We start from the raw sequence: 25,757 nt of genomic DNA, 5'->3' as shown, positions 1-25,757 counted from the left end.
CTTCCCCCATCACCCCTGCTAATATGGTCTCCTCTAATTACATTTGGACACATTCTCCTTTTATCTTGGCAGGACTCTGGATATCTTCTAATGGGAAGTTTCTCCCCCACTGAAATAATTTTCTTGTGGCATTGGCAGGAGAGGAAGACTTGTGTTCTTGGGCAGGAATAGTAGTGAGGGGGACTGCCCCTAGCAAGGGAAGGGATGTTTGCTTTAGAAACACCCCATCCTACTGGGTGTTGGAGAAATGGCTAATGAGAGCTGTACTGACTGAATTGATGAACCCCCTTTGCTCTTCTAACTGAGGCTGGTAACATCTTGAAACCTTTCAAATAAGCTCATGCTTTTGGTGGAGATTTATTTCTATTCCCATAGCAATGTTTGCTGTATGATCCCAAGGGGAGGTGACAGGCAGAGTGACAGCTTCTTCCCTTTAACAACCTCCTTCCTTAAACATGGGCAGGCTGCTTTTGACAAAAGCATGTCATCTGTTGTCACTTACCGGCCCCCAGGAATAGTTATCTTGCACTGATCTTGAGTCCTTTCCTGAGTCATGGTAGATCAAGGCAGGACAGGAAAAAGATGGAAATCTTTAGAGATGGGATGTTTTCTACATATCTTGTTTACACAAGGAAGTCACACTGGTATCGCTTAAGGTGTGAATTTAAACTGATAGTTAAACGTGTACCAAAGGCCATATGGGCACTCATTTCAGTGTGGAGTGGTTTAGCTTAAGTCAATTGGAAACAAGTTTCACTGAACAGAAATAAAGCACTTTCCTAGCCAGGAGAACTATATGGCCAGCAGAGTTAAGGACATGAGTTTTTTTTCCCAAGTATACGAGGAACAAAAAGAATCCTAATAATGGCATTGATCCATTACTAGATGGAAATGATGGAATTATCACTAATAATGCAGAAAAGGCAGAAGTGTTCACTAAATATTTCTGTATGGGGGGGATGAAGAAATGATGTTGTCATATCATATGAGAACTCCTTGCATTCCACTCAGTAGCTGCTGTTTAACATCCTCCTAAAGTTAACCCTTTGTAAATCAGCAGACCCAGATAACTTACATCCCACAGTTTTAAATAAGATGGCTGAGGAGTTCACTGGACCATTAATGTTGATTTTCAATAAGTCTTGGAATACTGGGGAAGTTCCAGAAATCTGGAAGAAAGCTAATGGTGTGCCAAAATTTAAAAAAGTAAATAGGATAACCCGGGTAATTTTGCCTCTGTATTTGGCTCTGTGAATATTGTGTCCAGTTCTGATGGCCACAATTCAAACAGGAAGTTGATAAATTGGAGAGAAGAACCATGAGAATGATTAAAGGATGAGAAAATCTGCTTTACAGTGATAAAGTCAAGGAGCTCAATCTAGTTAGTTTACCAAAGAGGTCCAGGGGTGACTTGATTACAATCTCTAAGTACCCACATGGGAACAAATATTTGCTTCTGTAATAACCTTACTCCCAGATTTGGACCTTAGCGTCCAAAATATGGGGGTTAGCATGAAAACCTCCAAGCTTAGTTACCAGCTTGGACCTGGTACCTGCTGCCACCACCCAAAAAATTAGAGTGTTTTGGGGCACTCTGGTCCCTCTGAAAAACCTTCCCTAGGGACCCCAAGACCCAAATCCCTTGAGTCTCACAACAAAGGGAAATAATCCTTTTTCCCTTCCCCCCTCCAGGTGCTCCTGGAGAGATACACAGACACCAGCTCTGTGAATCCAAACAGAGTGAATCTCCCTCTCTGTTCCCAATCCTGGAAACAAAAAGTACTTTCCTATTCCCCCAGAGGGAATGCAACATCAGGCTAGCAATCCAACACACAGATCTCCCCGATTCCTTCCTCCCACCAATTCCCTGGTGAGTACAGACTCAATTTCCCTGAAGTAAAGAAAAACTCCAACAGGTCTTAAAAGAAAGCTTTATATAAAAAGAAAGAAAAATAAGTACAAATGTTCTCTCTGTATTAGATGATACAACACAGGGTCAATTGCTTAAAAGAATATTGAATAAACAGCCTTATTCCAAAAGAATACAAATCAAAGCACTCCAGCACTTATATTCATGCAAATACCAAAGAAAAGAAACCATAGAACTTACTATCTGATCTCTTTGTCCTTACACTTAGAAACAGAAGACTAGAAAGTAGAACTACTTCTCCAAAGCTCAGAGAAAGCAGGCAGCCAGAAAACAAAGACCTTAGACACTCAATTCCCTCCACCCAAAGTTGAAAAAATCCGGTTTCCTGATTGGTCCTCTGGTCAGGTGCTTCAGGTGAAAGAGACATTAACCCTTAGCTATCTGTTTATGACAGCTTCAGTCTAGCAAAGACATAACATGATCCAATGGCTGGAAGTTGAAGATGGGCAAACTCAGCTTGGAAATAAGGTGCAAACTATTAACAATGAGGGTAATTAAAACACTGGAAACATTGCTTTCTTTGCTGGCTCTCTCTCACACACACGGCTCACCTATCAATCCCCGAGCCCCTGCATGTGCAAGCAGTCCTAGGGCAATCCCTCAGACCACATGGCTTGGCTTACAGTTAAAAGTTAGCTTGACATAGCTATGATGCTCAGGGGTATGAAAAATTCAAACCAGAGTTGTTGCTATGGTGATCTAACCTTCCATATAGACACAGCTAGGTCCTAGCAACTACTGCTTGCAGAGGTGGATTACCTATAGCAATGGGAAAACCCCTTTGTCACTTCAGGAAGTGTCTACACATGGTGCTACAGTGTTGTACATGTGCTGCTGCAGCACCTGTAATGTAGACATGGTCGTAGCCCTATTCAAGCTTTGCAAACAGGGATTTCCCCACACACACACCCTGAATTTCCCCAACACCCCCTCCGGTTTTGTGAATTAGTTACATGCAGTGTTGCCAATTTAGTGATTGTTTGGAAATTTGAATCGAAATTGAAACATTAATACATACTTTAAAAGCATATAAAGTGTACGATAAAATACGTGTATCTGAAAAAGTATAATAGATTTGGAAAGTATGAACATAGACTAGCTTCCTTATACAGCTTTTGTGTTTATGACGATGTCAGTGCATTCATTTCAGTGATGTTGGCCAAATTATGATTTGTAAGCAAAGTCTAAATGAGCTCTCCCTAACAGCTAGTGGTGAGCTGCGGGGAAAGACTTCAGGACCAGATTGTATTTACAGTCACACCTAATCTACCTAGGTATCCAGCAAACATAGCTATGTCGCCCAAGTGATAGATTTTGGCTGGGGTTGGGTTACAAATCACTTGAATGTGTGTGTGTGCGGGGGGGATTAAATGTTGTTATTGTTATTGTGTGAGTAAAGGGCAGTAGAACTGTACTTAGCCTGTGCTGATTGAGGGCATCAAGAGAGAGGCTGGGGACAGGTGTTTTGCTTGATGGTCTGCCTGAGTCACAAGTACTATTTGACTTGCCCCTCTCCACTGTTTAAAGACAGAACTGATTAGGCTCCATAGATAGTCTTTTGTTTTGTTAAGTGACCACTACAGCTGAAATCACTGATAATCAGATCTAAGTGGAAGAGACGGCCCAGTCTGCACTAGCAGCAAGGTTCCCCCACTGAGAGCTCAGCTGAAATCACTGTGAGCTGGGCGGAACCTCAAGTGGCATGCGAACAAACATGGGTTTGGCATCGTACTTTTTATTTAAGCAAGAGATACCACACACTCCAAACTGGAGGCCAATGTTAAGTGCATTGTCACTTGTTCATCCTGAAGTTGAACACTGGTTCTGAACAAGACCAGCAAATGCTCACTATCTTTCTGCAAAAAACTCAACTGACTGGTTAGAAGCATGTGGTGCAACAGTGAAAGACTCAACAGTCGAAAAAGTAAAGACCTCTCTCACCACATTCAAAAAATTTGCACACATGCCTGATGAGTGCACTGATGCAAATGGGCAAGTATTAAGTCATTGTGTATGTTATCTTGATGTCAGAGGTAGGCCAGTAGATGCATTTCTAGATGTTCAAGTTATAGAAGACATATCGGCTGCATCTGTGACAACCCACCTCTTAGAAGAGTTAAATGCTTGTCAATTGGACCCCAAACAGATGGTTGCTTCTGCATTTGTTGGAGCTGCAAACTTCTCTGGAAGACGTGGTGGAGTATAAGCTTTGCTCAGAGAAAAGTGTAACCCCTAATCCCTCCTGTACGCACTGCAGGGGCCATCTACTCCAACTAGCGCTAGCACAAGCTGCAGACTCTACAAAAGACATTTAAAAAGCTATAAATTTAATGTCTTCATTATTCTTTTTTCAGCAAGAGTCCAAAAAGACTGAATATCTTGGAAAATGTAGAAGATACACTGGGACTGAAGTTCAAATTAGTCCAAGCTGGGAAAACTCTCTGGCTTTCCCATGAGTGATCCTTGGCTGTTGTCTTAAAATTACTCCAGACATTATTACTGACTTTGGAAAGTATCTGCCAAGATGGGATGGATCTAAGTAGTGAGGCTGGTGGATTACTTTTGCTACTATGTTCAGAGAAGACTATTGCCATACTATCTCTTGTAAGTCTACCGTTGAAACCACTTGGGTCATTAAACAATGCCATCCAGGCATCTGCTACAACAGTAGTAGATCTTTGTTTACATTTGGGTCAATCAGAGAGCTATCAGTTGAAAAAGTACTGGAAGAAGCAAAGGCTTCAGTCCAGAAGTTGACTAATGAAGGCATTTATATTGAATCCTTAAGTGAAGAGGACAAGGAGTATTTAAGACAACTGAAAAAGTACACAGACTTTAATCTTAAAAATCTACAGCAGCGACTTCTAGATTCTACTCAACCTCTAGGTAGCTTTTACAGATCCCTGTCCTATAAAACACTGACAGTTGAGTGAAGTGAGGCACTACCAGCAATGGGGCTGCCATGTGCTCAGGACAGAATAGAGAATTTGAACACAGAGTGGAATATCATACAACGACTGAATAAAGATTTGACTTCAACTTCTTTTTTTTTTATCATCACTAGTGGCTCGACTCGATCTTCATGCTATGTTTCCTGGGATGAAAGTAGTAGGAATTCATCTCTTGCTACTCCTAGTCACAACAGCTACAGTTGAGTGTTCTTTTTCATCTTTGAACAGAATTTTGTGTTCTGAAAGAAGTCGCCTTCTGCCTGATCATGTGAATGAACTAATGAGCATATCAGTTGAAGGAATGGAAGTATTGGACACACGAGAAGCCACCAAAGATGAATGCACTGCATTCAAGAAGTTCATTAATAACAGAGATGTGCAAAATTATATCACGGAACCAAGAAGGATGTAGATGTTGTGCTTCATAGAAGGCTTGAGTAGCCAACTTTAATTTGTGTGATGATTTCAAAACATGCGTTAAATCTAATAAAATGGTCATGAAACAGTTTTCAGTTTTTACTGTGGTACCATACAGCCCACCTTCACCCTCATGGTCTCACCCCTCATTGGCCCTGACCCCCTTCCCCCTTAATTTCAATTCCCAGGAAAACACTGTCTGCAACATGTCCCAATGCTTTGGACACTTGCCTCCTATTCTTTCAGTTATCACAAAATAAAGAAGTATTTAATTGCTCCTTCCATGTTGCCTGAATGAAGGGTGCTTAGGCTTTAACCAGGTCTGTAACAATTTATAGATCAGACAGCTGCTGAATGGCATCTATTAACACGGGGCGGGCAAATGTTTTGGCCTGAGGGCTGCATAGGGTTTCAGAAATTGTATGGAGGTCCACCCCAAACAGCCAGATGTGGCCCAGCCCCCACCTCCATCTGACCCCCCCCCCGCTTTTCACCCCCCTGGGACCCTTGTCCCATCCAACCCCCTGCTGTCTGTCCCCTGACTACCCCCGGACCCCTGCCCCTAACTACCCCCTGCGCTATCCAATCACCCTTTCTCCCTGATTGTCCCCAGAATTCCTGTCTCCATTCAACCTCCCTGTTCCCCACTCTCTGACCACCCCGACTCCTATCCACACCCCTGGCCCCTGACCACCCCCCTCCACCATTCCATGCCCCCTTACCACGCTGCCTGGAGCACCAGTAGCTGGTGGTGCAGCTGCACCAGGACAGGCAGCTGCGCTGCCCAGCTGGAGCCAGCCTTGCACCGCATAGCACAGAGCACCGGGTCACGCCGGGCTCTGCAGCTGCGCTACCCCAGAAGCTTGCAGCCCTGCCGCCCAGAACTTTGCGCCAGCAGCGCAGTGAGCTGAGGCTGCAGGGGAGGGGTAACAGCAAGGGAGGGGCTGGGGGCTAGCCTCCCGGGTCAGGAACTCAGGGGCCTGGCAGAACGGTCCCGTGGACCGGATGTGGCCCATGGGTCATAGTTTTCCCACCTCTGTATTAACACCTTTCACCATTTAAACAAAATGAGATTAATCTCCATTTGCTTTTCTTCTCTTCCTGCTTCTCCTGAATCACACCTGCTCCCCCGATGCAATCACAGTCTCCAACTCTTCAAGCACCTCGCAGGCTGGGGAGTCACTCCCCCTCAGTCTTATTCAGTACTGTTCTTTCTGTCAGTGAAAGGTGCTGACCTGACAGCCCCAGAATCGGTTTATCCATAAAGCAGCAGTCACAGTCACAGCACAACAGCATCCATCCCCAGCTACTCAGACTCCACACAGATAGCTCAACGTCGGCTAGCGATCACTGGTCTCAAAAGACCTGGCATTATGGTCCATATATCAGTATGGAAAACTGTCTCCCATCCATCACTCAAATGAGACCATCCATCACACGGACCAGCGTCATCTCCAAGCTGTTCCAGGGCCTGAAACCAGCCAGAAACAAGTCAGAGAATCCTAGTCTGTCCAGATGTCCCTGGAAGTAAGCTAAATGGCCACTTGACTTCATAGGTGCTGGAACTAAGGCTGGCTTGAAGTGTTTTCCATTATATGCAGGGTTTACAGTTTGGTTCAATGGCTCTCAGCACTCCCATAATACAAATTGTTTCAGCCCCCCTCTTTGACTCTGTCTTTGATGCCTTACGCACAAGAACAGAATCACTCCTAATGGGAGACTCACAGGACGCTCCTAGTCCTGTGAAGTTTACACACACACGCATGCACGCACGCACGCACGCACTAGATAGTAGCTAAAACATAAGCAATTCCCCTCCCTTCCCACTCACCATCCTGAGTCGAGCACTGGGGAGGTGTTTTAAGGCCTTTGCCCCACACAATTCAAAGAAGATGGAGAAGAGACAGAGTCCTGTGGCACCTTATAGACTAACAGATGTATTGGAGCATGAGCTTTCGTGGGTGAGTACTCACTTTGTCGGATGCATGGAGAAGAGAGACACTGGCTCTACCTTGTTCAGGTCCCCAAACCAAATAAGAGGTGATGCCAGCTCTTACTGTTGTCACTGAGAAGAGAGTGCATCAGATTCTGAACTAACACAGAACTGGAAAGGACTGGATGAACTGCCACCAGCGAGACAACAGTCACTCCCCCACCCCGTTTCTGCCTCTGCTACAGGAAAAGAAGGGTTTCCATGCAGTGCTGAGGAATCCATGCCATTTCACGACTCCAGATCCATATAGGTGATGGCATTGCTCATGTGTGTGTCAGTATCACATGTGCACAACAGAACTGCTCATTCAAATGGATCCTTTTATGCTCTGACTTTTTAAATCAGAAAATCAATGATAAGGCAACAGTGCAGAAACACCAGCTGGGACTGTGGAAGTGTGAGACTTCCCCCGTCATTTCATGCTGAGGAAGGCTTTTGATCTGTTAAGACTAGTGTTCAGGCCCACAGGGTGTTGTGTTTCTCACTTGCACCTAAAGTACAGCATTGTAGGCAGGTATCATCAGCTGCTGCAGAATCCCAGGACCCTAACCTCAGTCCTCAGAGGGTAAGCGCAGGAGGAAATGGCTTTTACACAACTGAGTTTTAAAATGTATTTCCTTGTGATCTGGAGCACAGAGAAGCAAGACACCAGAAAGCAAAGGACCCTGATGTGTATTGTTGCAGGTGTCTGTGCAAAACAACGAGACTTGCTTCTTAAGTTACAAAACACACCAGGTACTTCCCTAGTGTAGCTGTTACCCTAACTCTGTGCGGCTGTTTTGGAAACACCTTGCAATTGCAGTTGTCCCCCACTGAATTAGAGCAAACGATGGATGCTCCTGTTCTACAGTAACAACTGACCAACTCCATCTAGAGCCTGATCATGCTCTTCAATAACCAGGTCATGCTCCTCACTGCACCCCGGGCCTGCACAGTACAAACATACAGCAGCTGATCTTACAAGGGGCTCATGATGTGCGTTCACACCCTGGGAACAGGACTGAGTCTTGAGAGGGGTATAAATGAGGGGAAGAAAACAGAGAACACCATGCTCATCTATGGTGCTGTACACGATAAACCTATATCCAGCATCTGAAAGGGGGCTGAAGAAAGAGGAGAGCCTGCTGTTAAATATCAAGCACTGGGAATTACACAGCTGCCTTTACTGGGCCTTATTGTTAACACGCCTTTGTGCACACCTCTAGAAAATAACTCTTTCCAGCAACCTTGAAAACATGCATATAGGGCAAAAGCACACAAAAGACCAGATTTCACAGGCTGGGGGACCAGATTTCACAGTTCATGACTGTGAATTTGGTAGGGCCCTAATGATGGGTGATAAGAAAAGCCGGGAGGGTGACTAAAAGGGCAGATGGGTCAGTGATGGCAAGAGCTGATCAGGATTTTTCTGTTAACATTTTTGAATTTTTTTATTTGTTAAACAGAAGATACCTTTTCTACAAAACTGAAATGTTCTGTGGGATGTCTGTTTGGCCAAAAAATTTCAACTTTCCACTGCAAAAATCAAAATGAAGAATGTCGTTGTGCATCAGGTTGACCTGAATTGATACATTTTGGTTGGTCAAACCAAACTGAAATGTTTGTCAGTTCTACATTGATCTACATGTACTTGAGCTACTGCAGTGCCTCATGCCACCCATTCGCCTCAATGGGCCAAGGTTGGACTACATCTCCCATGGTGCACTGTCATCTCCTCCCACCCCTGGCTGGACCACAGCGGGACATCATGAATTATACCTGACGACAGTATATCATGGGAGATGTAGTCCGGGTAGTAGCTTGGCCTATAGAGGGCAAGGGGGACAAGAGTTACCCAACCTACAACTCCCATCAGAGAGACACAGATTAATGTCAAATCAAGACAACACCAAAACATTCATATTTCTGAATCTGAATTTTTCAGAATTTTTCATTTCATACAACATTTCAGGATTGGAAAGTCAACAGATTGATTTGGGACAAAAACGAACGTTAAAATATTGGAATTTCCTATAGGATGGAAATGCCAAAGAGCCCAGGAGGGGGACTGAAGGAGGATTAATCTGAGATGGTTGAACCTCCATAGGACTGGATTTTCTTTGCTTGGTGGTTTGAGCCAATTATGGCTTCTGAAGTGGTTTGTTCATCTGCTGGGAATGTATAAAAACAACTACAACTCAGAAGGCTCAGGTCAGACAGGCAAGACATTCTGGAAGCAGAAAGGATAGTAAGTGAAGACCTCCAAAACCAAATGAAACTGAGGAAAGAAATTCTGCCCCCATTAATGTTGACGAGAGTTTTGTCATCAACTTCAGCAGGGCCAAGATTTCACCTTGGGAGTTGTGCACGCAGGGCAGATGGCAACCACTCTGTCTTCTAGCCCTGAGAGAAGGAGCTAAGCCTGTCAATACAGCAAGGCCAACTCAGCAAAAAGGAAGCAACTTCACTTGTTCTTCTTACCTTATATAAATTCACCCAACTGCTAAAAGATTCATGTTTTCAATGTGGGCCAGTACAGAGGTGTGTGTGCAGGTGGATAGCCAGATGACAAAGCCCGGGGGCACGTTCTGAGTGCAGCAGTCCTAACTGCATCACAAAGTATGTTTGCATGTGTTCATTTTATAGATAAGATCATGGGCATAGTTTGGAGGAGTAGGGGGGCATTGCTCCCCACCCCTGAATTGCAAGCCTTGGGCAGGCATGGAATTTGCCTCCTCATGTGTGGCCTCATTGACCTGATTGGAGCTCCCCCCCGCCCCACAGTGTAGAAGTCAAACTGTGCCTATGGAGAAAGTACTGCTCATAACATCGCATGTTCAAAATGTTAGGCTAAAAGTTAGGGTAACTTCACTGCAGAGTTCACTCAGGTGATTGGCAACTGGGTCTGAGCACCCAAGTTAGCCTGAGCCTGGAGTGAGCAGCTGCACTGCAAAGCCCTACCTGAGTTACTGTGTCTGCACTGTAAGTGTACCACCCTCCAAGCCCCCTACCCTGTGGTTGCTAGGACACTTGGAGACATATCCCATGATTCTTTGTGCTGTAGTAAGCTGAGCTGCACTGATCCTTTCCCAGTGAATAGGGGGAGAACTTGTCTGACCTTCTGGGCCCACAGGGGAAGTGTGGGTAGGCACTGGAGGATTATCAGCACTCACGTGAGTTAGCCTATGTTCTCAGTGCAAAGTGGGTAGGTTACCAACCTGAGAGTGGAGCCTGGGCTATAACCCAAACCCCCATCCAGGCTAGCTTACCTTGGTTGAAAGCACCATCAAACTCAGGTGCGAGGTTTGGGTGTGTGAGGATGGTTATGGGCAACACCTGCGTAAGAGCTGAGCTAACTCTGCAGTGAAGACATACCCACAGAGATGGACAAAACAGGCATGAATCAGTGCAGACTGCGAAAACAGAAAACCAGCTAACCTAGAGCTAAACATTAAGTGACTAAGAACTAGCTGAGTTAAGAGGTATACTTACCTGATGCTAGTCAGAGTGCCCAATGCCGCACGCGGGAGGGTTCCTGATGTAGTTCAGTAGCTTTCTGATTGTAACTAATACCGAGAGGTATATATGGAGATATAGCTATCTCATAGAACTGGAAGGAACCCTGAAAGGTCAAGTCCAGTCCCCTGCCTTCACTAGCAGGACCAACTACTGATTTTGCCCCAGATCCCTAAGTGGTCCCCTCAAGGATTGAACTCACAACTCTAGGTTTAGCAGGCCAAGGCTCAAACCACTGAGCTATGTGACTGTACTTAACAGATTTTTGTGTGTGTGATGTGGCACCAGCCAACTTGATTTTCACTCATTGGAGGAAGGAAATCAGAACGTGGATGTTCAGGTGTCCAGAACTTCCATGGTCCAGATGAGAGAATAAGAAGGTTGATCCCACAGCAGGATACAAACAAGGCTTTGCTTAGGGTATGTCTACACTACCTGCCAGATCAGGTAGTCCAGACACGATACATCGATCCCCGAATGTGTTCCCCCTCGACTCCGGAACTCCACCAGGGCGAGAGGTGGAAGCAGAGTCGACGGGGGAGCGGCGGCAGTCGATCCTGCACCCTGAGGACACAAAGTAAGTCAATCTAAGATATATCGACTTCAGTTACGCTATTCTCATAGCTGAAGTTGCATATCTTAGATAGATTTCTCCCCCGCCACCCCAGACCAAGCCCAAGATTACTATCGACAGGAGCTGAGCAGTTTCTAATAATTTCAAGGAGGAACAATCTAATCTTCCTCTACCATCACCTGCAGCTGTGGATTCCAAAATGACATCCTGTGGGGAAAGCTAGGTCAGAGTGTGCAATGCAGCTCGATTTTCAGGGACTTACCAACTGGCTATAAAACACTTGCTCCTGGCAGGAACATAGCAGCACCTCCAATGGCCCCAGCCTGACAGCAATAATGAGAGGGAAATTGTTTATACATTTTAAAAGAGTATCTGTTTAGCCACTGGGAGTTATTGGAGAGCAAGAAAAGTAGAAGTCATGTGATTCTGTAACTCAGACATTTCAGTTTTACAAACCGCAGCCAGAACTAGAACATGGGGGCTTGAGGAATCTGAGATTGTCATGTTTGGAAACTGGTTTCTGCCTGTGCAGAGTCATTTGTTTTTAAAATGCATTGCTCATTGGTAACTCCATAAGAACATGGCTGCTTCTATTAAGTGATTGTTTGCAGGAGAGACTGTGGGTTTGGAAGAAATTACTATAATCACCCCAATAGCAGCTGCTTTAGAAGTCTCCCTACTAAGCAACTACTGGAGCTAAGCTAACTGGCTCTGATGAAATCAGAGCCCTAAAGCCAGAGAGGTTTGCCTGTAACTGGGCTTTACGTGAGTCAGGGTAGGGCTTTTTCAAAGAAGCACAAGGTATTTTCTCTAATGCAATAAAGGAAAATCAAACCAAGCTCAGCTTCCATCTTAGGACACTAGGGTGAGGATACAATATAAATAAACAAAAGGGACTGCAGTGTGAAGACTGGAAGTCGCTCCTTGGCATATTCTGTTGTGTCCATGTGGTGTAAGACTCTGGAATCACAGTCCCTGCCCAGGCACAAGTGAGAATTAAGGGGAAGAAGGATGTTCTCCTGGATTGAGCACTGGACTGAGACTTGGATGCACTTCCTGGCTTCGGTGTAAGCTTCCTGTGTGACTGCTGTAAATCTAGCCTTTTGTACTTGCCCAGGACACATAGGATCTAAAGATACAGATAGATGCCTACTGGGATTTACAAAAGCACCTGAGTTAGGCACTCCCACTGACTTTCAATGAGAGTTAGGCACCTCACCTGTATCTGAGAAGCATGATAGCTGCATCTAATATCACGAATTGGCCTTCCAAGCCTGATGGACTAATCAGAGCAGAGGTTCCCTGATGTTTGCTGCAACTGCTGGCTCACTGGCAGCATCTCCTGGAAGTTAGTTTCAAACAGGCAGCCTCTTAGCAGCATGGAGTACCAGGGACAATTGTTCAGGAAGAGTTAAAAATAAAAGAGGCTGGAGGGACAGAATAAAGTACAATAGCTAGGAGCAGACAATGAGGTGGGGGTGAAGCGTAGCTGGGTCTGGCTTGTAGCAGATCCTCTTTCACGTGGGCCTTTGTCCCCTGGAGAGGCTTTGTCAGAACCAAGTGCTGGCTCCAAAGACCAGAGAAGGGAATGGAAAGGTTCATTACTTTAATGGGCTTTGGATTAGGTCCCGGGTGATTTGATGAACATCCAGAGTTTCTTTACAATAAACAGCAGAAATCTCACTGCTCATGTCTCTGGCACTAATGCTAATCAGTCCACTTGCCAAAGATACCAACTCCCTACTTCCCTCTTATGTCAATGGGCTTTCATTCCTCTGATGCTGTATGCTTTTGCAGAAGGGAGGAAGATGTTAACAATACTTTGTAATTTACATGCCCAGCAAAAAGAAACTTAAATCTGACGCAGTGGTTTGGTGTTTTCAGTGAGATTTCAATCTCTCCCAAAGTAGATCAAGAGAGACTTTGCTCAGCATCCTTCAGCAAATCAGTAGCTCAGGCTGAGTCAAAGCCCAGGAAAATCCTAGTTTCCCAGGCTTCACCCCCGCATAACATACAATCAGCTTGTCAGTCCCAGCTCTGTTGCACTATCATTCACACTTAGCCGCAACACAGAGTTCAGGGAGCCTTTCCCACATGTACAGCTTTATTGGAATTCTGCAACCAAGAAAGTAACAATTTTACATTATGTTTATAGCCATCCTTTGCCAGATTCCTCAGCTAAATGCTCACTTTTGAGACAGGTTTTCAGAATGAAATGGAATTGTTTTATCTACTTATGTAACAAGAACAACTATTACTTTAGAAACAGAAATCTTAAAAAACACTTGAAAACATGGGCCTTAAGACATGTGTTGTGTTTCAGGCTTTTATAACATGTTTGATTTTAAAAGTCTCACTACTTTTCAAGTCTGCTGGTCCATGTAGGGGGCCTCAACCATACACTGCAGAACCACATATGGTGATCATAATATAGGTCCGTGGGACCCTGGCACTAACTATTTTTGTCTCTGTGCATGTACAAGAATTAGTCTTCCCAGTTTCTCAGGTTTTGCAGCCATTCCACCACTGTCAATCCAGTCGTCCTGATCCCAGGCTGGTTTTGGGGTGTATGCAGTGCTGGAGTGGCCACAGTACTGAAAAATAAGAAATGAAAAGAGTTAAAAGCCACAGTGATACCCATATATCCCTAGGAATTCCAGGATTTATTATTTGTATTGCAGGGGGGTCTATGAGTCCGACTCATGTGCCAGACGCCATACAAATATGCTAAGTGACAATTTCAGTTCAGATTTGAATTCTAATATACCTCTACCCTGATAGAACGCTGTCCTCGGGAGCCAAAAAATCTTACCGCCTTATAGGTGAAACTGCATTATATCGAACTTGCTTTGATCCGCCGAAGTGCGCAGCCTCCCCGCCTCCCCCTGGAGCACTGCTTTACCACGTTATATCCGAATTCGTGTTATATCAGGTCACATTATATCGGAGTAGAGGTGTACCTTCTTGGAAGGTACTATCTCCTTGGCTAGAGATGATAAAGGGCATACAATAGACATTCACAGATATTTAGGAAAATAAGGGTATATGGTGCTGACAAGATAATATGGGGTACATGGGATGGTCATTTTGTATGACTAACAACGGAGACCAGAGCTTTGAAAACAACTCTTTGCAGAGGGGCCTATCAAGAGGGAATCATAGAAAACAAGGAAGGAAGTCTGATAAATTTGCACTGGTGAACTAGTCACATGGACAAGGATATAGGAGGATCAGCAGTATGTGTGTTTCTGTGGGAGTGGAAGCAAATATGCATAGCCTCACTCTTTGATAGCAAAGAATCTATGAATTTTTGCTTTATGAATTTTTTTTGGACATAGCTGCCAAGAACGGGAGAAAAATACAAGCTGAGATTAATTGGTATCTCTATTAGCTTTCTAAAGATGTATTTGCTGTCTGACAGTAGGTGGGGTGGGCAGTATAGTTATTCCCCCAACTCTCCTGGGATGTGGTAGTTTAGATGTCTATCACTTTGCTGGCAAAAAGGGAGTACGACTGTTTCTCTGAACAGTAACCAGAAAGACAATGAAGTATGTCTGCAGGTAAAGAGAACAGCTGCATGTTACTTAGATGCCTCTGTCTGGCATGTGGGCTGATGAGAATCAAAGGAAAGGTTTTGGCCACAGTGCCCAGTATGGAATTTTTTTTTTTACAGTAAGAGTCTCTACTGTTTAGACTATAGATGACTGCTATTATGATTGTTTGTATTGCAGTACTGCTTGGGAGCCAGGCAACTGGGGAGCGGACCTTGAGGAATTGAATTGACTGGGCTGGGGATCAGCAGCTGCTATTTATATGGAGGTGAATGGAGAATGGCATGGGGGAACTGATATGGCCAGGAGATGAGTGGAGACTGTGTTAGGGTTGGAGATTTCAGCCTCATGAGGGTCCTTATACGGACACTAATAGCAGGGTTTTTAATGACCTCCGAAAACTCTTCCCCAGCCCCCATCAGTTCACTGGACAGTAAAGAGCTGCATACCTGCTGTAGAGGGTCCCTAGTCTGTAGACTCCTCTTCCTGCCAGACTTGCTTAACCGCTGTCTCTTCTGCTGTGTCTGAATCCTGGTCCCCTCAAAGAGATCAAGTGTCTCAGGCATCTCCCAGTCTGGACCTGTCCCGCTGGCCTGCTCAGGACAGGGTGCTAGCGTTCTCCAGCTCAGCCCTCAGAATTGCACCTTGAGAGACTACAGACTGTGCAGAAGGGAAAGTGCCTAGAATTCAGTCCTGCTCTTTGTCAAAAAGCTACATTTTCTGCCTTGATCTGGGCCTATTGTGTCCCAGGCCGTTATACCGGATGCACCTTCAGTCTTTTGGCTGTCTCGTGGCACCTGCTTGCCACTCCAAGCAATGCCCACCTCAGCCAGTCACTCAGACCACTAGAGCATTGCAAGCAACTGAGCAGAGCTGGCCCAGGATCTCCTCATCTCCTAGAAGGAGGGACACCAATGCTTGAGCGTTGGCCTCGGGCAAGCTGGCAGCATGCTCCTAGGAAGGCCCCCCCTCAGCCATGCTGGAGACAGAAGTAGAATGAAGCTGCAGAAGCTGGGTTTGGGGAGTAGGTCGCACAGCTGAGCTCCATGGTCATGCCGTATTAGAACATTAAGTGGCTTCTGGCTAGCTTGGCCCCTGTGCGGCTTGTAGAACAGACAGGCCAGATGAACCCAGGAACTATTCACACCACTGGCTCTATTATACCTGTGCTTTCTGACCACTCTGGTACTGCATTGGCAGAGACTGGCATGGTGGAGTACCACATGGCCATTAGCTTTCCTTGAAGCAGGTCTACAAATCCAAGTGTAAATGCCTGTGTGTGGATATAAGGTGCTACAGGCATTCTAAGGGGAGCACATAGTGCCTAGCATGCCAGATTTTTCTAATATACTGCAAGGTTTTTGCCATTACCCTAAGGAATCTTCCAGATTCTATGAGCTGGGACCCCAGTGGAAGTACTGTAGATACCTCTACCAGCTACATCTTATTGAAATACCAAACATATCTTTCACACCTACACACCACAGTGATAGATAAGGACATAGAGCAGCGTTTACCTTCAAGGTGGCCCCTAGTGACCTCAGTCCAGTTGAATGCCGAGCCAGCTTCAGCACCCGGAATATCCTCATGAGCCGGAACACCTGCACCACCTTGCCCAGGTTCCCCAGCTCTGAGTCACTGCCCAGAGTCACATCCACCAAGAGGGTGATGTAAAAAGGCAGCACTGAGACAATGTCAATCAGGTTCAGCGGGTGCTTGAAGAACTTCTTCAGGTTGGGCGCAAGAAGCAAGCGGGAGGACACTTCAAAGGTGAACCAGGCGATACAGAAATACTCCAGATTGTGCAGGACAGGATCACCTAGCAAGTTGTCATCCTCATCCAGTACCTGGTACTCGGGCATGCTGTGGATGCACATGGTGGCTATGGAGACGAGCACCACACTGATGGACACAAAGCTGAAGAGTTTGCTGGGGATGGAGTAGCCTGGGTTCTCCATGGTGAGCCAGAGGCGCTTACGCAAGTTGCCACAGCGCAGGGTGCTGTAGCGGAGCAGGTCGTGGTTGAAGTCAGAGATCTCATCAGGGGATGTGTCCACGCTGCTGACCTCGCTCTCCTCGTCCCAGCTGTAGTGCCGACTCTCCAGCTTACGCTCATGGTAGCGGTAGCTGCAGCAGGAGTCCAGGAAGAACTCGTTGATGCCCCAGTACTCTATTTCCTGGCAGAAGGAGAAAACGCACAGCTCATCCATGACATGCAGCTTCCCGGTCTGGTAGAAGTGCAGCACATATAGGAAGAAGCCTGGGTTTCTATCAAAGTAGAACTCCCTGGCGCTCACATCGTAGTCATCACAGAGCTGCAGGATGGACTCCTCAGAGTCGCAGGATAGCAAACGCCCCAACCGGGTGTTGGGGAATTTAGAGAGCGCATTGGAGCTGAGCCTTCTTCGCAGACCCCCAACATTAATGTTGATGACATTGTCCTCAAAATCAGGATCCCAGTAGTTTAAGGTCTTGTTGACCATGATCAGTGGAGCTGCTGCTGGTTCAGCCTGTAGATAATACACAGTGCAGTTGAAGTAAAGAGGTACAGTCTCTATGCAGTGGTCTTAAAAAACAAAAGTACAGGTCAGCTAAAAGTCATGGGCTAGATACATCCTGGGTGGCAATGGATTAATTTCTCCATTAAAGATGATCTGCAAGGGACTTAAAAATTGAGGGGTTTTCATAATGTTACCCAGAAGGCCTGAAAAGGTATCTTCCCCACCCTTCTCCTGGAGAGGTTCCTCTTCCCCTCCCTTTCTTTTTTACCTTCAAAATGTGAGCTTTCAGTTTTGTTGAGGGCTACTGAAACATAAGGGAGTTTACTGTGATCTCCAGCACCTTAACTGAAAGGATGGAGATAATTCCCCTGTTCAAAGTGATAATTAGCAATTGACGTTATATACAATTTATCGCCCCCCCTCCCAAAAACAGTTTTAAACAGTATGACTAAAACATCCTCTTCCTTTTGTAGATTAAAGTTTATACTGTCAGCTCCTGTAGCATCACCATTTCATCAACTGTCCAGTCAGAGAGCCTTACAGCCTTAAGAACTCTACTTTCTTATTAGAGCTGGTTGAGGGAAAAAAGAAGTCATTGTTCATCAGAAAATAAAGTTAAATCAAAATCAGAATGTTTCATGGGAATGTGCCTATTTCGATGAAATTGTTGGTGGAAAATTTGCCACTAACATCAGAAATTATAAAAGTGAAGACATTAAAGTCATCTAGACACTTTCAGAGGGATGGCTACCTGGCTTCTGCTTTTACACTCAAAACTGTGCACCTGGCCTTTGTTGGTACAAATACCTCTGGAATCTTTAAAAGATTCTGCAGGTATCAGAATCTGCACCCATAAAGCCCGCTAGGGCGAATAGAATTTACACACAAAATCTAACACTAGAATTCTTTCAAGCTCACATGCAGGGGTTTGCATTGCAAGATGCACATCACCCTATCTCAAAGCATTCCTTTGGTGGGATGGAATGGGACGGACAGGAGTGCTGGCCTCTTTGCCAACAGACATTAGACTGGTGCTTAGTTTCAGAGATTAAAATTTCTCCATGGACAGTTTCTTAGGGTTTTCTCTTGATGGTTTTGATCAGTCCGGTGTTAAAAAAAGTCCCTTTGCTCTTCTGCATCACAGTCACATGGTGAATTTCTCAAACACACAAGTTGCACAAAAACAAAACACACTGCACACAGAGGCCATATACCCTGTAAAAGACTGGGAAGTAATAGTGATAATAGTGAACTCTGCTGTGCAGCACAATGCTTGGAACTCTAATCAGAGAGATTCCCTTACAGCACTTCACAGTGACGATAGTAGAGGGATATTGCTGATGAGGTATTTTTCCTGCTCTGAACTTCTTTTCAAAAGATCTCAATGTAATATTCCAAAGCTTGCTGGCTTCAAAGTGGAGCTGCTGATGCTTTGAGGTTCCTGTAAGTGCTGCCAATTTGTGATTTCTCTCTGTGAAATGGATTGAATGAGATCAAGTAATATCCGTTAATTATTAATCCTCTGAGTGTGGAGCCCATTTTTCAACAGGGAAGGAGCAAAGAGTTTGCAGTTGGAAGTTAATACACAAACTCTTCCCTGACATCTTCAGCCACATTGCTGAGCTTTACTCACCACCACATTACACAACTGCATCCCCAGGGCATGTGCTTTTTATAACATTGAGAACTGGACATTTTTAGATTTCTAATGAGTTCATAGGTCACTGGGCAAATCACCAAGGCTGGAAGAGGCAGGATGTAGCTTCCACTGATCTCTGAAATCCAGTGAGAATGTTGTGTCAGTCAGGGAGGGATCGCTTATGTTTGTCACTTCTATGGCTATGTCTACACCAATGGTTCTCAATCTTTCCAGATTCCTGTACCCCTTTCAGGAGTTTCATTTGTCTTGCGTAACTCCCTAGTTTCTCCTCACTCAAAAACTACTTGCTTACAAAATCAGACCTAAAAAATACAAAAGTGTCACAGCACACTATCACTGAAAAATGGCTGACTCATTTTTACCATATATTATAAAATAAATTAATTGGAATATAAATATTGTATTTACATTTCAGTGTACAGTGTATACAGAGCAGTATAAACAAGTCATATGAAATTTTAGTTTGTACGTACTTCGCTAGTGCTTTTTATGTAGCCTGTGGTAAAACTAGGCAGATATCTAGATGAGTTGAGGTACCCCCTGGAAGACCTCTGCATACCCCTGCTTGAGAACCACTGGTTTATGCTACGGCTTAGGTTGGCATAACTTATGTTGCTCAGGGGTGTGAATAAATCACCCCTCTAAGGGACATAAATTACACTGACACAAGCATTCATGAGCACAGAGCTATGTTGGCAAGAGAGCTTCTGCCGTTAATGGAGGTGGCTTTATTACGCAGATGGAAAAGCTCTCTCCCATCAGCAAGTATCTTCACCAGATGTGCTGCAGCAAACCAGCTGCATTGATACAGCTGTGCCGCTGCACATATAGACATGGCCTAAGCCTGGAGTTGAGCAGGGAGCCTGCAACTTTCGCTACAGAAGGGTCCTTCCCATCTTGGGTGGGTAACGGAGTGCCCGTTAACAGAGATGCAGGCACAAAAAAAGCTGAAAGGGACTTTGGAAGTTCCCCTTTCCCAGGCCATGTCTAGTCACAGGAATAAAAACCAGAGGCAGGTTTGAAATGAAGGGTCTGGGAGAGAGACTAATGCCAGATTTATGCTAAACAGCCTAGCAAAGGCATGCTTCTCTCAACCACAGCTCCTTAAAGAAACATGCTCATCAATGCATAAAACAAACCCTCGCATTTTACTATGACTGGAGGAAACGATTGTCTGTGATAAGCCTCAGAGCTTAATTGCGCTCTCTTTCCTTTCAAAATCAACATTTAAAAAAATACTAACATGGGGAGGTAGTGGGGGTATGTTAATTTTAAGGGAGAAACTGGAATTTCCATGACCTATAATCTTTTCCATGGAACACTTCCTCACAGTCCATCTGTGGCTAAGTGATTGCTAATCCAGATTCCTTCCAGAAGGATGCTTGTGAATTCAAGCTTCTGTGGGGAAGAGACATATCCCGACGTCATGCCTGAGCATCGGCATACACCTCATGAAGCAGCAGCTCCGAGGGCCTGAGCCAGAGGTCACTGAAAACAATGGAAACTTCAGTTGGCTCTGGATCAGGCCCTTGGGGGAACAGGCAACTTGTGCCAGCTCAGAGGTTTGCATCTGCAGTCAGTGATGGTGTCAAAAGCATTTGAATGTTGTGCTCCATCTTAGAATTCCTTTTAGATGGGATAACTTCCTGTAGTAATATCTTCAGATACAAGGAGGTGTGTGCCTCACCCTTTAAAGCATCAACTAGCCAGGACAAGCCTATTTTCCAGCTTGGAAAAAATGGACCTGTGGAGGTCACAAGCCTTTTGTATTAGAGGGAAAATCCTCATTCCTGCATTGAAAATATTGGGGTGGTGGAGTATCACGAACTATCTGAGCTTGTCTCTTCTGATGATTGTTTTCTAATGGGTGACATTAGTTCTGCCCACGGTTAACTCCATTGTCTAGAAATGCAACAGTAAATAATATTTTGATGGCTCTCCCTGTGGGGGTTTCATTGTTTTTTCTTGCACACTCACATTAGTGACAAAGTTCAACTTAAAAAAAACACAAAGCCCTGAGCCAAGATCTAAGCACTATCTCCAATATCAGGTATTAAGACAAGGAGCCGTTTTACACTTAGAGAAATAAGCTTTAGTTTTCTCGTGGATTTTGGGAGGGTTTTTTTTTTTTTTTTTTTTTTTTTTACGCACAACACAATGGATAATGCATACCAATGAGACTGTCTGAAATTATATGTAAATTCTCAATTTCCCTATTAGTTTAAAAAAATTATTCAAAAAGCTATACCTTAATGGAAAAATACATTGAGATAATGCTGGTCTCTTCTTGCTAAATTTACAAAATTTATTTCAAGTGTTTTAAGGAGACAGTCATGAGAATTACACAAGTTTCATATACATGGATGCTAAAAATGCATTGTGCTTTTAAATAAAAAACAATCTTGTGAAAACATTCAGTTTCTGAAGCAGGCACTGTGTGTGTATATATATAATGATCTGAAGTGCATCCATACAACATGCTAACAGTTTCCTTGGATAACATACTTTCTCCAAAAAAAACCTTTCAAATAGAAAGTATGTACATTTATTCTAAAATGGCCAAGACCTTTTTTCTCTGAAAATAGTGGGAAGAATGAAATATGTATTATGCACTTTCTGAGAAGCTTAAAACTTGAATCTCAGTCCTGAAGTAAGTGCATATATATACACTAACTCCTTACTTAATGTTGTAGTTATGTTCCTGAAAAATGTGACTTTAAGAGAAACAATGTTAAGAAAATCCAATTTCCCCGTAAGAGTTAGTGTAAATGAGGGGGTTAGGTTCCAGGGAAATTTTTTTTTTATATGGTATGAAAGTATATTAAAAAAGCGTCCCTGGAACCTAACCCCCTCATTTACATTAACTCTTATAGGGAAATTGGATTCGCTTAACATCGTATGTACACGTACACACACAGCATAAGTTTTAAACAAACAGTTTAATGCTGGTACACAGTGATGATGATTGTGAAGCTTGGTTGAGGTGGAGGAGTCAGAGGGTGGGATATTTCCCTTACTGCTAAATGAGCCCTCAAGGGTTAACTCTCTCACTCTACAAGGCAGCAGGAATGGAGGGAGATATGCACATTTCCCCTTTAAGTACACTACCTTGTTAATTAGATCAGCTTGCTGAGACTGCAGCTGCTACAAGCTCCCTCTGTCCTGAGCCCTGGTGTGTTCCACCTGCTCTATGGAAGATAGGGTAAACAGGGTGCAGGAGCAGGGGGGAGAGGGACACCCTGACATTAGCCCCCCTCTCTCTCCCCCCCCCCCCCAGCAAGCAGGAGTCTCAGGGAGCAGCTCCAAGCAAGGCAGCTCTACTGTTTTTGCTGCCCCAAACAGGGCATCGAATTGCCACTGCTGATGGCGGAGGCAGTCCGTGTGCCCTTAGGGCGGCTCACGTGTTTCCGCAGCGGCTAAAGACAGAAGCTGTGCCTCCATGGACAGCTGAACATAGAAGCTGCCACCGAATTGCTGCCACCGCGGAAACGCACGTGCCGCCCTAACGGCACATGGACTGCTCCCGCCGTCAGGGGTGGCAATTTGGCATGCTGCTTGAGGCAAAAACACAGAGACTGCCCCTTGCAGATTGCCACCCCAAGCACCTGCTTGGGATGCTGGTGCCTGGAGCCGGCCCTGGCTCCAAGGCAGAGAGCAGGAGCAGCACATGGCAGTGGGGGAGGGACAGCTGCAATTGCTAGCCTGCTGGGAAACTGCTGCACAGGGAACTTAGGGGAGCGGGGAGCTGATAGGTGGGCTGTTGGTCACCCTGGTTTCAAGCCTCCATTAGCTAGCTGCAACAGGCTGCTCTTCCTACAAGCAGTAGACAAAGCAGGCGGTTGCCAAACAATGTTAGAAGGGAGAATTACAACTTTAAACAAGCATGTTCCTCAACTGATCAGCAACGCAACAATGTTAACTAGGACAACTTTAAATGAGGAGTTACTGTATTTTTCTTGAAGGGTAAAGAGTGCTTTAGATTAACAGCTTTCAAAAGTTTGCCCAACACATGGATACTTCCCATTTTGACTGAGATTAAAAGCAAATTTCCCCAACAGAAGCAGTTAGCAAGGCTGGTATTTTTTAGTTTTAAGGCACACTTCCTGTCATTGTATCTCACTTCTAAATCCTCACTCTTGCAAATTCTGTGAACGCATTTTTGACAAGCTGCTGCAGACAAATCCTAGAAATGTTTACGTGGCACATGAATTATGATGCACCAGGTACGAAAGTCACCTGTAAAGTGTCCCTTGGTGCGGGGAGGGAGGTAGTGCTGATTGCATTAAAACACATGGCTGCAATATCTAAGCTGTTTTTCGAGTGTGTGAAGACTAGGAACACAGATCTGCAGAGGCTGTTTGGGGGAAATGCGCTTTGGGTCCAGCAGCACTCATGGAATTCTTAGCAGTCATTTTATTACATGCAAAGTGCCTTTGCAGAGTCCTCCCATGTCTTCCCCTGACTGATTTCTGTTTGTCAAAGGATGCCCAACAAGCCATTGGGAGCCTGGCCTGGAGAGCTGCAGTTTGTCTTTAATGGGCACTCCCTAGGAAGGGAGAGGGGCAGGGTCCCTGCTGCATCCTTTGCCTTCCTGGGCACCCTCTTTGTTCTTTGGGGACCTGTTGCACTGAAATCAGTGGAAAGATTCCCATTGATTTTAATGGGCTTAGCCTTCCATTGACTTGAATGGGCTTTGGGATCAGGTCCTGGGAGGTTCTCTGGACCCCAGTGGAGGAGCCATGGCAGAGATGCTCAGACTGCTGCATTAAATGGGGATGAGCAGCTCAAGGTTTTCTGCAAAATCCCAGGGCCGAGGATCCCCATCCCTACTCCCTCCCCAGCTCAAAGAGGCTTCCCCTCTCCCTGGAGTCCCAGCCAGATGGCTGTGGCAGCAAATGTGCATCAGCCTCACTGCAATGGGGAAACACCAGACCCTGCCAGGGAATCCCTGCATCAACTGCAGGGTTCCCCAGCCCAGAGCCACCCCTCTCCTGCTTCTCAGTCCCTGCTCCAGGTGGGAAGCAGCAGTGCCAGAGATTGCCAGTGGGAGCCCCCTCCTCCTTCAGCCTGTGGCTCTGCATGAAAAGCATGTGAATGACTTAAGAACCACAGCCCAGGGGAGCCAGAAATTCCTGGGCAAGAGGGAAGGGAAAAACAGGCTGCCACTAAAGCCCACCAGTGCCTGGGGAATGGACCAGGGTGCCCTGGCACATAGGGTGTTGCCCAGGGGAGGGGAGGCAGCAGCCCTGCACAGGGTGTGTGCGCGTAGGGGCGGGGAGGCAGAGACCCTGCACAGGGTGTGTTTGCTCATGTGTGGGGTGCCACCCAGGGAAACAGAGATCTTGGCACAGGGTGTGGGAGGTGCCACCCAAGAAAGGGGAGGCAGAAACCCTAGTGGGGGGTGGAGGTGGGGTGCAGGATGCCACCCAGGAGAGGGGAGACAGAGACCCTGGCACAGAGAAGGGGTGAAGAGGCAGAGACCCTGGCACAGGGGGTGGGGAGGCAGAGACCCTGGCACAGGGGGTGGGGAGGCAGAGACCCTGGCCCTAAAGCCGCCCCGAGGCGCTAGGCACCGCGTGCCCCTCTCTTACCTGATAGCCCAGCAAGCCGCAGCGGTGCGTGTGCGCCTCCCGGACCAGCCCCTCAGCCCCTGCGCCCTCTCCGGGGAGCCTGGGCAGAGCCTGGCGCCTCCATGCTGGGACCCTGCCTCTGCCTGGCCGCCCCGCGCCGCGCGCCCGGCAAGCGGAGCTGGGAGGGCTCCGGCCCTGGCGCCTGCTCTCCTAGCGCCCGGGCTGCGCGGTGCCCGCTCCAGGCTCCCGGGGCTTCCTGCGCGCGCTGCGCCGGGTGAGCGCGAGGCACCTGCCCAGCCTCTCCGGGAGCGGGCTGCCCGCGCCCATCCTCTGCCTTTTAAAGCCCAGCCCGTCCGCCCCAGGAGCCAGGGGCTGGCGGACAGCTCAGTGCTAGGCACCGTCTGGAAGTTCCCCTGTATCCATTGCAAGAAACATCCTTAGGGATCAGGGGGCATTTGACGCGGTCCGAGCTGCCATCTGCCCTTCTCGGCCGAGCGCGGATCTCCCCTTGTGAGCTCAGCAGCAAATCCCCGAGAGGAACCAAGGCTGCTCGGGAGCCGGTGCCCTGGCCCCCTGCTGCATTACAGCTATGTTGCCGGGGAGGGGCAACCTGGACCCCCCCCCAGGGGGAGCGGTAATTAATTAGGACAGATGGTGTCCGAACGGGAAAGTGCCCCGTAAGGGGTCTCTGGCAGAATAACTCCTCGCAGTCAATATCTGCTGCATTTGTTTCTTATTGTGCATCCGAGAGAGAAGGAGATTTCCGAAGCTGCGGTCTCCAAGCAGCCCCCGGTAAGTGTCAGACATAAAAGTCAGCCCCAGGAGTGAGCTCCCCATGCTGGAACAGGCAGGGCATCTGCCTGGACTACCGACCGAAAGGAGCTGGAGAGAGGGGCAGAGGGACTACGGGTCTGATCCACAGCTCACCAAATCAATGCCCACTGGTGCCAGTGAGCTTTGGATCAGGCCCTACAGGGATCAGAGATGCATGTAGTGGAGTAGTCATTGGAAAAAATAAACATGCATAACATTCAACGTGTTCTTTCAGGAGCACTGGCAGCATAACAGGTATGAGGTGTGAACAAACCTGCAGGGGCTTTAGGGGAAATGACAGC

At 46.2% G+C, this 25,757-nt stretch overlaps 1 protein-coding gene across 1 annotated transcript in view; it reads right to left on the bottom strand.

Annotated features, from left to right (window-relative positions):
• The window catches only part of KCNS1 (potassium voltage-gated channel modifier subfamily S member 1), a 28,660-nt gene extending 3,924 nt beyond the window's left edge, over positions 1-24,736 (bottom strand). Inside the window, exons 1-2 of the mRNA XM_050917396.1 lie at positions 24,664-24,736; positions 16,429-17,421 (exon numbers count right to left, since the gene is read on the bottom strand). Coding sequence (XP_050773353.1) covers positions 16,429-17,394 — 966 coding nt within the window. The 5' untranslated portion in view covers positions 17,395-17,421; positions 24,664-24,736. The remainder of the gene's footprint in view (positions 1-16,428; positions 17,422-24,663) is intronic.
• Between the last annotated feature and the right edge of the window lie 1,021 nt (positions 24,737-25,757).

The sequence above is a fragment of the Gopherus flavomarginatus genome, chromosome 11, assembly GCF_025201925.1.
Source record: "Gopherus flavomarginatus isolate rGopFla2 chromosome 11, rGopFla2.mat.asm, whole genome shotgun sequence".
NCBI lineage: Eukaryota > Metazoa > Chordata > Testudines > Testudinidae > Gopherus > Gopherus flavomarginatus.
This window is presented reverse-complemented; position numbering and strand designations above follow the sequence as displayed.